The 16,003-nt window shown below is 34.1% G+C and overlaps 1 protein-coding gene across 2 annotated transcripts in view; it reads right to left on the bottom strand.

Annotated features, from left to right (window-relative positions):
* Positions 1 to 16,003, bottom strand: part of LOC149771853 (tRNA (34-2'-O)-methyltransferase regulator WDR6-like) — a 125,513-nt gene that overhangs the window by 39,332 nt on the left and 70,178 nt on the right. For both annotated transcript variants that reach the window (XM_089948130.1, XM_089948131.1), the window contains exons 15-16: positions 10,091 to 10,246; positions 5,314 to 5,391 (exon numbers count right to left, since the gene is read on the bottom strand). In XM_089948130.1, the coding sequence (XP_089804256.1) occupies positions 5,314 to 5,391; positions 10,091 to 10,246 (234 nt within the window). The remainder of the gene's footprint in view (positions 1 to 5,313; positions 5,392 to 10,090; positions 10,247 to 16,003) is intronic.

Raw genomic sequence — 16,003 nt, 5'->3', positions numbered from 1 at the left:
ACAGTAATGTAAAGAGACTCCTCTTATAATACAATCATGACAGTAATGTAAAGAGACTCCTCTTATAATACAATCATGATAGTAATGTAAAGAGACTCCTCTTATAATACAATCATGATAGTAATGTCAAGAGACTCCTCTTATAATAAAATCATGATAGTAATGTAATAAGATTCCTCTTATAATACAATCATGACAGTAAAGTAAGGAGACTCCTCTTATAATACAATCATGACAGTAATGTAAAGAGACTCCTCTTATAATACAATTATGATAGTAATGTAAAGAGACTCCTCTTATAATACAATTATGATAGTAATGTAAAGAGACTCCTCTTATAATACAATCATGACCGCAATGTTAAAGACTCTTCTTATAATACAATCATGATATTAATATCAAAAGGCTCTTCTTATAATACAATTATGATAGTAATGTCAAGAGACTCCTCTTATAATACAATCATGACAGTAATGTAAAGAGACTCCTCTTATAATACAATGATGACAGTAATGTAAAGAGACTCCTCTTATAATACAATCATGACAGTAATGTCAAGAGACTCCTCTTATAATACAATCATGACAGTAATGTCAAGAGACTCCTCTTATAATACAATCATGACAGTAATGTCAAGAGACTCCTCTTATAATACAATCATGACAGTAATGTAAAGAGACTCCTCTTATAATACAATCATGATAGTAATGTAAAAATCCTCCTCATATAATACAATTATGATCGCAATGTTAAAGACTCTTCTTATAATACAATCATGATAGTAATATAAAAAGGCTCCTCTTATAATACAATGACAGTAATGTAAAAAACCTCCTCTTATAATAAAATCATGACAGCAATGTAAAAAAACTCCTCTTATAATACAATTATGATAGTAATGTAAAGAGACTCCTCTTATAATACAATCATGATAGTAATGTAAAGAGACTCCTCTTATAATACAATCATGACAGTAATGTAAAGAGACTCCTCTTATAATACAATCATGATAGTAATGTAAAGAGACTCCTCTTATAATACAATCATGACAGTAATGTAAAGAGACTCCTCTTATAATACAATCATGACAGTAATGTAAAGAGACTCCTCTTATAATACAATCATGATAGTAATGTAAAAATCCTCCTCATATAATACAATTATGATCGCAATGTTAAAGACTCTTCTTATAATACAATCATGACAGTAAAGTAAGGAGACTCCTCTTATAATACAATCATGACAGTAATGTAAAGAGACTCCTCTTATAATACAATTATGATAGTAATGTCAAGAGACTCCTCTTATAATACAATTATGATAGTAATGTAAAAAGACTCCTCTTATAATACAATTATTATTGTAATGTTAAAGATTCTTCTTAAAATACAATTATGACAGTAACGTAATAAGACTCCTCTTATAATACAATCATGATAGTAATGTCAAGAGACTCCTCTTATAATAAAATCATGATAGTAATGTAATAAGATTCCTCTTATAATACAATCATGACAGTAAAGTAAGGAGACTCCTCTTATAATACAATCATGACAGTAATGTAAAGAGACTCCTCTTATAATACAATCATGACAGTAATGTAAAGAGACTCCTCTTATAATACAATCATGATAGTAATGTAAAGAGACTCCTCTTATAATACAATCATGATAGTAATGTCAAGAGACTCCTCTTATAATAAAATCATGATAGTAATGTAATAAGATTCCTCTTATAATACAATCATGACAGTAAAGTAAGGAGACTCCTCTTATAATACAATCATGACAGTAATGTAAAGAGACTCCTCTTATAATACAATTATGATAGTAATGTAAAGAGACTCCTCTTATAATACAATTATGATAGTAATGTAAAGAGACTCCTCTTATAATACAATCATGACCGCAATGTTAAAGACTCTTCTTATAATACAATCATGATATTAATATCAAAAGGCTCTTCTTATAATACAATTATGATAGTAATGTCAAGAGACTCCTCTTATAATACAATCATGACAGTAATGTAAAGAGACTCCTCTTATAATACAATGATGACAGTAATGTAAAGAGACTCCTCTTATAATACAATCATGACAGTAATGTCAAGAGACTCCTCTTATAATACAATCATGACAGTAATGTCAAGAGACTCCTCTTATAATACAATCATGACAGTAATGTCAAGAGACTCCTCTTATAATACAATCATGACAGTAATGTAAAGAGACTCCTCTTATAATACAATCATGATAGTAATGTAAAAATCCTCCTCATATAATACAATTATGATCGCAATGTTAAAGACTCTTCTTATAATACAATCATGATAGTAATATAAAAAGGCTCCTCTTATAATACAATGACAGTAATGTAAAAAACCTCCTCTTATAATAAAATCATGACAGCAATGTAAAAAAACTCCTCTTATAATACAATTATGATAGTAATGTAAAGAGACTCCTCTTATAATACAATCATGATAGTAATGTAAAGAGACTCCTCTTATAATACAATCATGACAGTAATGTAAAGAGACTCCTCTTATAATACAATCATGATAGTAATGTAAAGAGACTCCTCTTATAATACAATCATGACAGTAATGTAAAGAGACTCCTCTTATAATACAATCATGACAGTAATGTAAAGAGACTCCTCTTATAATACAATCATGATAGTAATGTAAAAATCCTCCTCATATAATACAATTATGATCGCAATGTTAAAGACTCTTCTTATAATACAATCATGACAGTAAAGTAAGGAGACTCCTCTTATAATACAATCATGACAGTAATGTAAAGAGACTCCTCTTATAATACAATTATGATAGTAATGTCAAGAGACTCCTCTTATAATACAATCATGACAGTAATGTAAAGAGACTCCTCTTATAAATCAATTATGATTGTAATGTTAAAGACTCTTTTTATAATACAATCATGATAGTAATATAAAAAGACTCCTCTTATAATACAATGACAGTAATGTAAAAAACCTCCTCTTATAATAAAATCATGATAGTAATGTAAAAAGACTCCTCTTATAATAAAATAATGATAGTAATGTAAAAAGACTCCTCTTATATACAACTAAGCTGAAAAGCTCTTTGTTAAAGATTTTTTGTAACAAGCTGAATTAAGACAATACTGACAGTGGTATATATTTGAGGCACCTAAAAGAATTTGTCCAATTTGTGGAAACTCTAAAATAGAAATTATTTCTATTTTGCAAATCAGTTCATGAACAACAGTACAGCACATGTGACTTTTGTTCTCCATGTGTCATGGCACTGATCCATTTTACACTCAGTTCATGGAGCAAGGGGTAAATACCTACAAATCTCTACTGTGCCACAGAAAGACTGATACATTAAGAGTGATTTACAATCAGTGACCATCTGAAGGATTTCAAATGAATAATCAGTCATCTTGATGTCAATTATATATTTGTACAAGAAACAAAATCATTTCAGAAGTCTTATATATTCAAAACACGCATCTGTAGAAAAGGCTGATCAGCTTCTACTGAAATACTTCTATTTGCAGATTTTGCCAACTTCCAAAATACATGCACGTTCCAAATTAAGTTCAAACAGTACAGCCCAAGAATTTTTTGTCATGATCAGTGAAAACTAATCACTGATACTTTTGAAATTTTATAATTTACTTTTTTCAAAGAAATGTGAACATCTTCCTCATAGACTTGATGCTAGCCACATATTTTGAACTGCATAAATGTATCCTACTGTGACAAGAAAAAGTAGTCCTCAGAAAAAAGGACAGTTACATTCCAAATAACAACTACTGCTGTTTAAATTGTGAAAATAGAACAGACAATGAGTTTACATAAAATACAAACCATATGCTTGGTCCTTAAGCAGTAATGGCAATACACACTGTACACAACAGAATAAGCTGACTAGTTTGAATTATACACAACTCTGAACTACATAGATTCTGAATCAATGGGGTGTCCTGCATGTGTACAGTAAGGAACTATCATTAACTTTCAGGGTGAGCAAGATGTGCAGAGATTGGAATTTTCTTTTCATGGGGATGGGTATTTATTTCTGTCATTATAAGTTAAACCGTTTTAGAAGTAAAATGAAGCATAGACTAATATCTTTTTTCAAAAGTAAGACAACTGTTTTCAATTTCTTCAAAAAGAATCATAAGTCCTTCTGCCCCCCAAATTTGTAAATTGAATGGACTGACCCCTCTCTCTCTCTCTCATAGAAATACGAGGATATTCTATTTCACGATATCGAGACAATGCACACCCTATCCTTTAGCTTCCAACTTTAATCATTTCGTTTGCTGTTAGTTCTCTCCTCTACAGCTTTTCCCAATCATGGTTAACTTAAAATAATGACATTCACTTTTAGATGTAAATCAGTATCCTAAATTGCACATTTTAGTGACTGCTCACAACACACTTTCCCTACCCATGCTATACACTGAGCTTATGGTTGTTTTTTTTTTCTTTTTAAAAGATATCCATGTAAATATATTAATATATGCCCAACTAAGAATGTCTTAATAAACACTCTGACTTTAAAAGTGAGGCAATCTGCTTGTGAAGAAAACCATATTTCACCAATCAAATCACTAGCTTTTGATGTAGCAGCTGAATGAGAAAATATCATATATACTGCATTTTTTAATTGTTTTTAGGGGTGAAAAATGCATGTATCAGAAAACATTAGTATGGATTTACATGTCTTCAGCAATTATGTGCGTATCACCTCTCTCTCTCTCTCTCTCTCACACACACATATAAGAATTAGATGATTTGATACTGTCTATTTTTATCTGATACTTAGTTGATAATGTTGGTGTTAAATATAATTTGATTTGGAAAAATCTCTGTTACTTTATAATGGAGACAACATAGAACAACTCAGTGTCCCACTATGCACTCTCTCTCTCATCCTCAATGAAACTCTCTAACACATGCTTGCTGGAGCCACAAACAGTAAATCTCTCCCACTTTATCAACAACACATCAACTCCGTGGTAGAAGTTGGATGAAACTTTCTATACTCTGCAAGAAGCCAGGGCAACTCCCCTAAGGACTTTTTCTTAATTCTTTACATGCTCTGTCCACCATGATGCATGGTGAAACAAAATGTCACATCAGCTTTACAGTATATACAAAGTTCCCGTTTTCAAAAAATAAATTACAGAAAACAATCTTTACTGATTCTGGCTTAATTCACATGCAGAACACGGTGATTTAGCATTACAGTTTGAATACTGATTTCCACAGCAAATGCAGCTTTAACCTTTTGATATACATTACTTACATTATGAAAGCCCAAAACAGTTTTCTGTCCTTCCTCTGTGATCACTAGCTTGTCAATCCACTCAAAACCCTTGCTCACCTGTTCAAAAATATAAACACCTATACAATATCTGACATATCTATTTTATTCCAGGCTGCAATCTTATACGAATTACCCTCTTTTTTTCATGTTTGGCACAATTAAGTTCATTTCATGGTGGCCATAGGGTGCATCAAAAGACCCAAGAAATAAAGATAAAAGACTGTTATGGCTGATTTTAGATTGACATCTCTCAAGCTTACTGAACAGTGATGTTCATTACCAAAGAAGCATAAAACTATGAATTACTCGGATAGAAATATCTTGCTGCTTTTTTATTAGCTTGTATCATAGGACTGGATCCTGAATCAGTGTCTAAAAATGTCAACAAGATGAAATTTTCTGTTAAAAAAACTACTGCACAAAATTACAGTGTAGCATATTGGGATGAAAACCACAGACTATAATGTCCAAAGTAAATTCTAAGGTCAAATGCAACAGTTTAGAAAGGAAAGAGAAATACAATTGATGGACATGCATTTTTTTCTTTATTCCTAATTCTCATTATAATACTGCATTTCAAAATAATTTTTACAGCAATAAAGATATATACCCATCATCAAAAACACTCACATAAAATTTTATATTTGAAAATTATATCTACATATGAATTGCAGAAATTAACTAAGGTAATATTGGTTCATCTTTTCCATAAGTTAACACTGTGACAGCATCTCCATAAATGTCAGAGTTACTTCAAATGTAGCATAAAAAAATGCACAGTTACCTATGATAATGCTTATTCATCCTGTGTATGAAATGCACTGGAGTGGTTTTGATCATGCTTTAGGCAAATATTGAATATATATGTACCAATGACTGAAATCCAGACAAAATTAACATATCAGTAACAAAATAAATTTGTTTAGAGACAAAAGCACAAAATTTTTTATTCACTAAAAGCACGAATCTTTTACAATTACAATCAAATCAAAAAATAATAATCACTTATTTAAATCAAAGACAAAGACTGCTTTCACCCTTGGCATTATGGACTGACACCAAAGACAAATGATGTAACTGAGCAACTACAGTGAAACCCTTTAAGAAAAATTCTCATTAGGCCAAGAAAAAAAGCATGCATGTTTCCCATGCATTGGATTTAAATTTAGGGTAGGTAGGTAGTTTTTTTCTTCTTTTTCTTCTAAACATTGATATATTACAGTGAAATTCCTCAAAAATGAACCCTCGTGATACCAGAATCTCCTCAAAACCAATTTTTTTCTTCTTTAATATCAACATTTTATCCCCCAGTAAACCAGAACCCATCAACTCTGAACACCAGAGCAATTTTCAATCCCAATTTTAATTTTACACTTAAAACTACCCCATAAAACCAAAACTCAGTTGAAACCTGGAGAAATATTTTAGCTGCTAAATTATTGACACACACTGGAACAGATTATTTACAAGCAACAGGAGCTGTAGTAATCTGATCTATAAGACAAAGACCTGCAAACTGCCCCAAGGGCACCTGTTGTTAAAACAACACTTGACACATACACAGACACAGATTAGGGCTGACAACAGGTTAATCTGAAGCAGGAAGGATTCAACTTTTAAGGTTATTTACATGTATTAATAACTAAATGGTTATAGGTAAAACAACTGAGAAAGACTATGTTTACCTGCTGATTATCTAAGTGTGATTGATGCTATTCATTTGGACACAAGATCTCCAGAACACTGTTCGCTTGTTTTTTTAAAGTTAAATATTAGTGCTATGTGGCTTCGCTTTTGATGACCGGAGACCAACAATGCAATATTGCAAATTTCAGATTCACTCAAATGATTTTCATTGGAGAAATTCTGTCAGAGAAAGCAGAAGCTTCAAAAGGCCATAAATCCTCCAAGGAAGGATAACAGTGATGCCTGTGTGCAGTGCTACTGGTGAGAAATTGAAACCACCTCTATTTGGCGAGGCTCTGAAATCCCACTGCTTTAAGGACATTAATGTTACAAATTTGCCAGTGACATACATAGCAAACTGGAAATCATGGATGACTACACAGACATTCGTTAAATGGATAAATGATGTAAAACAAACAGATGAGTTGGCAGGAGAGACAAATAATTATGTTCTTGTACAATACTACATCACATGAACCTGACCTACATTTGAGTCATGTGACTCTGAAATTCCTACCAGCTAATACATCACATTTCTTGAGATGAAGACTGTATCTTGATGTGGAGCAACTGTATTTATTCATGTGAAAGGATATAATTTTTGGTAGGATTTATATTGTTCAGCTAATTTTTCATTAAATTCCTGTATTAAAAAGAAAATTTAAAAAAAAACACTTTCTTATATTTGTGCACTTTTATACACAGACACTTAAGTTTTCGTAACTGCATTCGCTCTCTCTCTCTCTCTTATTATAAAAGTGCTCAAAAAGAGATTTTTTTCACATCTGCAAAAGCCTCAGTAAACTGGAAACTTCTCAAACAGGAAAAAAATTGGGTCCCAAGGGTGTTTGGTTTTGAGGAGTTTCACTGTGTGATAATTAGGATATATAATGTACTAAGTGCTTCAATTACTGGGCAAAACTGGCTCAATTACATGCAAAATCAGTTAAAATTTTTTAATTTTTATTTTAATGATTATATTTCTTTCTTTCTTTTAACGGGGGGGGGGGGTTGAGTACTAGGGTTGGCAACAAAAAAACAGGAATGGTCAGCCAACCAAATACACACCTTTTTTGGGCCTTGGGACATGACTGGCATTATAATTTTAAATATAAATATTTGCATTCATCAATGCTTTATGCTCATTGTTCTTTCTGGGCTGTTCCAGTAAAAAATACTTGAGACCCAGGGAAAGCACTTTTAATGTGGATGAGTCAACATAGATACGATTTAGAACCTTTAATCATTTTCATATAAACTCTTTGAGTAATCTGAGTATGTGGGAATGTCTTTTTAAATAAGTTCCTACCCTGGGTGCCATGTATGTTTAAATAGAATAGCCTCAGATGGATAACAATGTGGAAAATTCATAAATTGCAGAGAATTGCAGAAAATAAAGTGCATTTATTTTTACTGAAGCATTTTTGACAGCACATTTACCCAAATGGAGGAACAATGCAAATAAACATTAAACACAATTTCACATATCATTTCATTATTTATTCTTTCATTTTCTATAACACCAGTACTTAAACACTTTCTTTGTACTCTCTTCCCTCTATCTTTTATCTTTTCTCTCTATCCTTGGTGATATCAAAACACCTACTGATTTAGGCACTAAGTGGAAATGACAGTCACTAGATACTGAAAAAATACGCAAGGAACAGAACAATACAAAATGCAGTATAAATCTTTTATGTTTTATCCTTCATAAAGATTTAGTTATAAAGAAAACATTTAAAAAGTTAATATTTTATGCCACTTATGAAGTTGAAAAACCAAATATATTAACTTTCTGATTGCAAGGAATGTATCAGTAACAAATAAGGGGAGAAACTTTCCGCATACATGGGGAGAAACTTTCTGCATATATGGGGAGAAACGTTCTGCATATATGGGGAGAAACATTCTGCATATATTGGGAGAAACTTTCTGCAAATATGGGGAGAAACTTTCTGTATATATGGGGAAAAACGTTCTGCAAATATGGGAAGAAACGTTCTGCATATATGGGAAGAAATGTTCTGCATATATGGAGAAAAACGTTCTGCAAATATGGGAAGAAACGTTCTGCATATATGGGGAAAAACGTTCTGCATATATGGGAGAAATGTTCTGTATATATGGGGAAAAACGTTCTGCAAATATGGGAAGAAACGTTCTGCATATATGGGGAAAAACGTTCTGCAAATATGGGAAGAAATGTTCTGCATATATGGGGAAAAACATTCTGCAGATATGGGAAGAAACTTTCTGCATATATTGGGAAAAATGTTCTGCAAATATGGGAAGAAACATTGTGCATATATGGGGAAAAATGTTCTGCATATATGGGGAGAAACTTTCTGTATATATGGGGAAAAACGTTCTGCAAATATGGGAAGAAACGTTCTGCATATATGAGGATAAACTTTCTGCAAATATGGGGAGAAACTTTCTGCAAATACAGGGAGAAACTTTCTGCATATATGGGGAGAAACTTTCTGCAAATATGGGGAGAAACTTTCTGCATATATGGGGAGAAACTTTCTGCAAATATGGGGAGAAACTTTCTGCAAATATGGGGAGAAACTTTCTGCATATATCGGGAGAAACTTACTGCATATATGGGAAGAAACTTTCTGCATCACATATGGCTCATTTTGTGTTAGGAATTTTAAATTCAAGCCTCAGAGCAACCACAAAATAAAAATAAAATTGGTATCCCATGAAAAAAGTGAAATCGTAGTACACCACAACCCATGTAAATCCATTTCCAACTGATATTAATAAGTGAGCACTAATGTAGAGTTGCATGTTTTAATATCAGCTGTATCCTCAACATTAGTTCATTTCATTTGATACATGTCAGATATAAATAGCAACAGTCTACAGGTTGCAACAGTCCACAGGCCTTGGTTTAATAGTGGAAATTTTCTGGGAATTGCAAGCTTGTCCTTGATTATTGATCTAAATTGATATAAATTGATATGACCATATCATAAAATTTGATTATCACAATACAACTTAAGACTCGTAACATCACTAACTATAACAGGAGAAATATGGAATGAAAAAGCCTGAGTTTTACCCTGTAGCTGTTCAGGAGCACTAGCTTATCCTGCCAGTCATAGTGTCTGTAATGACCATCTCTCCCACAGGTATACACCTGGTTGTCATGGTAACAGACATCTGTCACACCTGTCTTCCCGTGAATCTTGGGGAAACTTTGAATCAACTTGGCAGTCTGCAGAATAATTGCAATGAAATACATGGATGTCCATTCTGTATGAATAACGTCTGCAATGTGTGTGCCAAAAATATATGTATGTACATGTATATGTGTGCCATACACATATACAAAATTTATTTTGATGATAAATAACAAGATTTATATATTCAAACGAAAATTCAATCCTGAGTACATGGAATAACTGCAAAGACTTTACTCAGTTATTATCCCTGCATTTAAATGAAATGCAATACTGTAATGTCCTAGAAATCATTACTATAGTGTTAAAGCTGGATACAATACAATACTGTAATGTCCTAGAAATCGTTACTACAGTGTTAAAGCTGGATACAATACAATACTGTAATGTCCTAGAAATCATTACTATAGTGTTAAAGCTGGATACAATACAAAACTGTAATGTCCTAGAAATCATTACTATAGTGTTAAATCTGGATACAATACAATACTGTAATGTCTTAGAAATCATTATCATTGTGTTAAAGCTGGATACAATACAATACTGTAATGTTCTAGAAATCATTACTATGGTGTTAAATCTGGATACAATACAATACTGTATTGTCCTAGAAATCATTACTATAGTGTTAAATCTGGATACAATACAATACTGAAATGTCCTAGAAATCATTACTATGGTGTTAAATCTGGATACAATATAATACTGTAATGTCCTAGAAATCATTACAACAGTATTAAAGCTGGACACAATACTGTAATGTTCTAGAAATCGTTACTACAGTGTTAAATCTGGATACAATACAATACTGTAATGTCCTAGAAATCATTACTACAGTGTTAAATCTGGATACAATACTGTAATGTCCTAGAAATCATTAATACAGTGTTAAATCTGGATACAATACATTACTGTAATGTCCTAGAAATCATTTATACAGTGTTAAAGCTGCAAAGACTTTACTCAGTTATTATCCCTGCATTTAAATGAAATGCAATACTGTAATGTTATAGAAATCATTACTATAGTGTTAAAGCTGGATACAATACAATACTGTAATGTCCTAGAAATTGTTACTACAGTGTTAAAGCTGGATACAATACAATACTGTAATGTCCTAGAAATCATTACTACAGTGTTAAATCTGGATACAATACAATACTGTAATGTCCTAGAAATCATTACTTTAGTGTTAAATCTGGATACAATACATTACTGTAATGTCCTAGAAATCATTAATACAGTGTTAAATCTGGATACAATACATTACTGTAATGTCCTAGAAATCATTACTAGAGTGTTAAAGCTGGATACAATACAATACTGTAATGTCCTAGAAATCATTTATACAGTGTTAAAGCTGGATACAATACAATACTGTAATGTCCTTGAAATCATTACTATAGTGTTAAATCTGGATACAATACAATACTGTAATGTCCTAGAAATCATTACTTTAGTGTCAAAGCTGGATACAATACAATACTGTAATGTCCTAGAAATCATTACTATAGTGTTAAAGCTGGATACAATACAATACTGTAATGTTCTAGAAATCATTACTATGGTGTTAAATCTGGATACAATACAATACTGTAATGTCCTAGAAATCATTACTTTAGTGTTAAATCTGGATACAATACAATACTGTAATGTCCTAGAAATCATTACTACAGTGTTAAATCTGGATACAATACAATACTGTAATGTCCTAGAAATCATTACTATGGTGTTAAATCTGGATACAATACAATACTGTTCATTTTTGACAACTAGGGTGGGATACATCAAGTAGAACATCTAATGCTAGTCTGGCTTTCTTTCTTGTCCCTCACTTTCAAGCATATCCAGAATCATCTTAGTCTCACTTCTTCCCTCTTGCATCCTCAGACTGTTGACTCATTCACTCCTAAATCTCTAGCTTACTGTGACTGTTTAACACTGGACTTAATCCTGTCCAAAACTTCCATTGTCTCTTTAACAGTAAAAGCTTTAAGTTTTTGTGTCCAATTATCTTTTCTAAATATCCACTAATTGACACTTTTACACCTATTAGTTTGAACAACTACAGCAAGAACAACTGTCAATCAACTATGGAGGTATATTTGAAAGGAATGGACAACATTATTCAATGGTCAACTGATTACATCTAACAACACTGCCAAGTCATGCACACATGTTAGCAGATTTCATTTTTTGAAGTTTTCTAAATTGTTACCACATAATCTGAACAAGTTTAGCTCGGCAATTGACTTTGAGGATTAGCAATGTCCTTAAATTAATTGATTTATAAATTCAGGTAAGAATCTTTAATCAACCACCGCACTGTTTGTTGTTTGGTTGTGTATGCAGTTTAAAGAACAAACATATCGGATATTGCTTGAGCGATGACTGTATACAGAATATATTGAAGACAAACACACAAAAGACTTAATGGATTCATTGCCCATAGATCTGCAATAATGAGATTTACACTTATGAGAAGACATCTTTCAACAAATAAACTAAGAGCAAAGTTCTCAAAAGGCCCAGCCATTGGTTTAGTTACTCGTATTTCTGATGTTTATATTGACACAAGGCTTTAAGAAATTAGTTAAATTTTAAAAATTTTAAGAGCCAAGCCATGATCAATTTATATTCGAATTCATAAACAATTTCCTCCCCAAAATGATAATAAACTTTTTACACGTTAATTTTCATACTTTTTACAACATTTGTTTTGTATGAGAATAATACGTGTTGCAAGATTTTTTACACTTCCATAAACTATCATTTAACTAATAACATCTACCCAGCAGGTTAGGACATGTAGAAAAGGCATGGTTTGTCTTAAAGCATGTTGTAAGAGATGTAGAATGGGCATGATGTGTCTTCCCACATGTCATAAGAGATGTAGAATGGGCATGATGTGTCTTCCCACATGTCATAAGAGATGAAGAATGGGCATGGTATGTATTCTCACATGTCATAAGAGATGTAGAATGGGCATGGTATGTCTTCTCACATGTCATAAGAGATGTAGAATGGGCATAGTATGTCTTCTCACATGTCATAAGAGATGTAGAATGGGCATGGTATGTCTTCTCACATGTCATAAGAGATGTAGAATGGGCATGATGTGTCTTCCCACATGTTGTAAGAGATGTAGAATGGGCATGATGTGTCTTCCCACATGTCATAAGAGATGAAGAATGGGCATGGTGTGTTTTCCCACATGTTGTAAGAGATGTAGAATGGGCATGATGTGTCTTCCCACATGTCATAAGAGATGCAGAATGGGCATGATGTGTCTTCCCACATGTCATAAGAGATGTAGAATGGGCATGGTGTGTCTTCCCACATGTCATAAGAAATGTAGAATGGGCATGATGTGTCTTCACACATGTCATAAGAGATGTAGAATGGGCATGATGTGTCTTCTCACATGTCATAAGAAATGTAGAATGGGCATGGTGTGTCTTCCCACATGTTGTAAGAGATGTAGAATGGGCATGGTGTGTCTTCCCACATATCGTAAGAGATGTAGAATGGGCATGATGTGTCTTCTCACATGTCATAAGAGATGTAGAATGGGCATGGTGTGTCTTCCCACATATCGTAAGATATGTAGAATGGGCATGGTGTGTCTTCCCACATGTTGTAAGAGATGTAGAATGGGCATGGTGTGTCTTCCCACATGTCGTAAGAGATGTAGAATGGGCATGGTGTGTTTTCCCACATGTCGTAAGAGATGTAGAATGGGCATGGTGTGTCTTCCCACATGTCGTAAGAGATGTAGAATGGGCATGGTGTGTCTTCCCACATGTCATAAGAAATGTAGAATGGGCATGATGTGTCTTCACACATGTCATAAGAGATGTAGAATGGGCATGATGTGTCTTCTCACATGTCATAAGAAATGTAGAATGGGCATGGTGTGTCTTCCCACATGTTGTAAGAGATGTAGAATGGGCATGGTGTCTTCCCACATATCGTAAGAGATGTAGAATGGGCATGGTGTGTCTTCCCACATATCGTAAGAGATGTAGAATGGGCATGATGTGTCTTCTCACATGTCATAAGAGATGTAGAATGGGCATGGTGTGTCTTCCCACATGTCATAAGAAATGTAGAATGGGCATGATGTGTCTTCACACATGTCATAAGAGATGTAGAATGGGCATGATGTGTCTTCTCACATGTCATAAGAAATGTAGAATGGGCATGGTGTGTCTTCCCACATGTTGTAAGAGATGTAGAATGGGCATGGTGTGTCTTCCCACATATCGTAAGAGATGTAGAATGGGCATGATGTGTCTTCTCACATGTCATAAGAGATGTAGAATGGGCATGGTGTGTCTTCCCACATATCGTAAGAGATGTAGAATGGGCATGGTGTGTCTTCCCACATGTTGTAAGAGATGTAGAATGGGCATGGTGTGTCTTCCCACATGTCGTAAGAGATGTAGAATGGGCATGGTGTGTTTTCCCACATGTCGTAAGAGATGTAGAATGGGCATGGTGTGTCTTCCCACATGTTGTAAGAGATGTAGAATGGGCATGGTGTGTCTTCCCACATGTCGTAAGAGATGTAGAATGGGCATGATGTGTCTTCTCACATGTCATAAGAGATGTAGAATGGGCATGGTGTGTCTTCCCACATGTTGTAAGAGATGTAGAATGGGCATGGTGTGTCTTCCCACATGTCATAAGAGATGTACAATGGGCATGGTGTGTTTTCCCACATGTTGTAAGAGATGTAGAATGGGCATGGTGTGTCTTCCCACATGTCGTAAGAGATGTAGAATGGGCATGGTGTGTCTTCCCACATGTTGTAAGAGATGTAGAATGGGCATGGTGTGTCTTCCCACATGTCGTAAGAGATGTAGAATGGGCATGGTGTATCTTCCCACATGTCGTAAGAGATGAAGAATGGGCATGGTGTGTTTTCCCACATATCGTAAGAGATGTAGAATGGGCATGATGTGTCTTCCCACATGTCATAAGAGATGTAGAATGGGCATGATGTGTCTTCCCACATGTCGTAAGAGATGTAGAATGGGCATGGTGTATCTTCCCACATGTCGTAAGAGATGAAGAATGGGCATGGTGTGTTTTCCCACATATCGTAAGAGATGTAGAATGGGCATGATGTGTCTTCCCACATGTCATAAGAGATGTAGAATGGGCATGATGTGTCTTCCCACATGTCATAAGAGATGTAGAATGGGCATGGTGTGTCTTCCCACATGTCGTAAGAGATGTAGAATGGGCATGATGTGTCTTCCCACATGTCATAAGAGATGTAGAATGGGCATGGTGTGTCTTCCCACATGTCGTAAGAGATGTAGAATGGGCATGATGTGTCTTCTCACATGTCATAAGAGATGTAGAATGGGCATGGTGTGTCTTCCCACATGTTGTAAGAGATGTAGAATGGGCATGGTGTGTCTTCCCACATGTCATAAGAGATCTAGAATGGGCATGGTGTGTCTTCCCACATGTCGTAAGAGATGTAGAATGGGCATGGTGTGTCTTCCCACATGTCGTAAGAGATGTAGAATGGGCATGGTGTGTCTTCCCACATGTCGTAAGAGATGTAGAATGGGCATGGTGTGTCTTCCCACATGTCGTAAGAGATGTAGAATGGGCATGGTGTGTCTTCCCACATGTTGTAAGAGATGTAGAACGGGCATGGTGTGTTTTCCCACATGTCGTAAGAGATGTAGAATGGGCATGGTGTGTCTTCCCACATGTTGCAAGAGATGTAGAATGGGCATGGTGTGTCTTCCCACATGTCGTAAGAGATGTAG

This window comes from Sinohyriopsis cumingii, unplaced genomic scaffold (genome assembly GCF_028554795.1).
Source record: "Sinohyriopsis cumingii isolate HCF-2022 unplaced genomic scaffold, ASM2855479v2 utg001628l, whole genome shotgun sequence".
Taxonomy (NCBI): Eukaryota; Metazoa; Mollusca; class Bivalvia; order Unionida; family Unionidae; genus Sinohyriopsis; species Sinohyriopsis cumingii.
The sequence above is the reverse complement of the archived record's forward strand: the minus strand, read 5'-3'. Positions and strand labels throughout refer to the sequence as shown.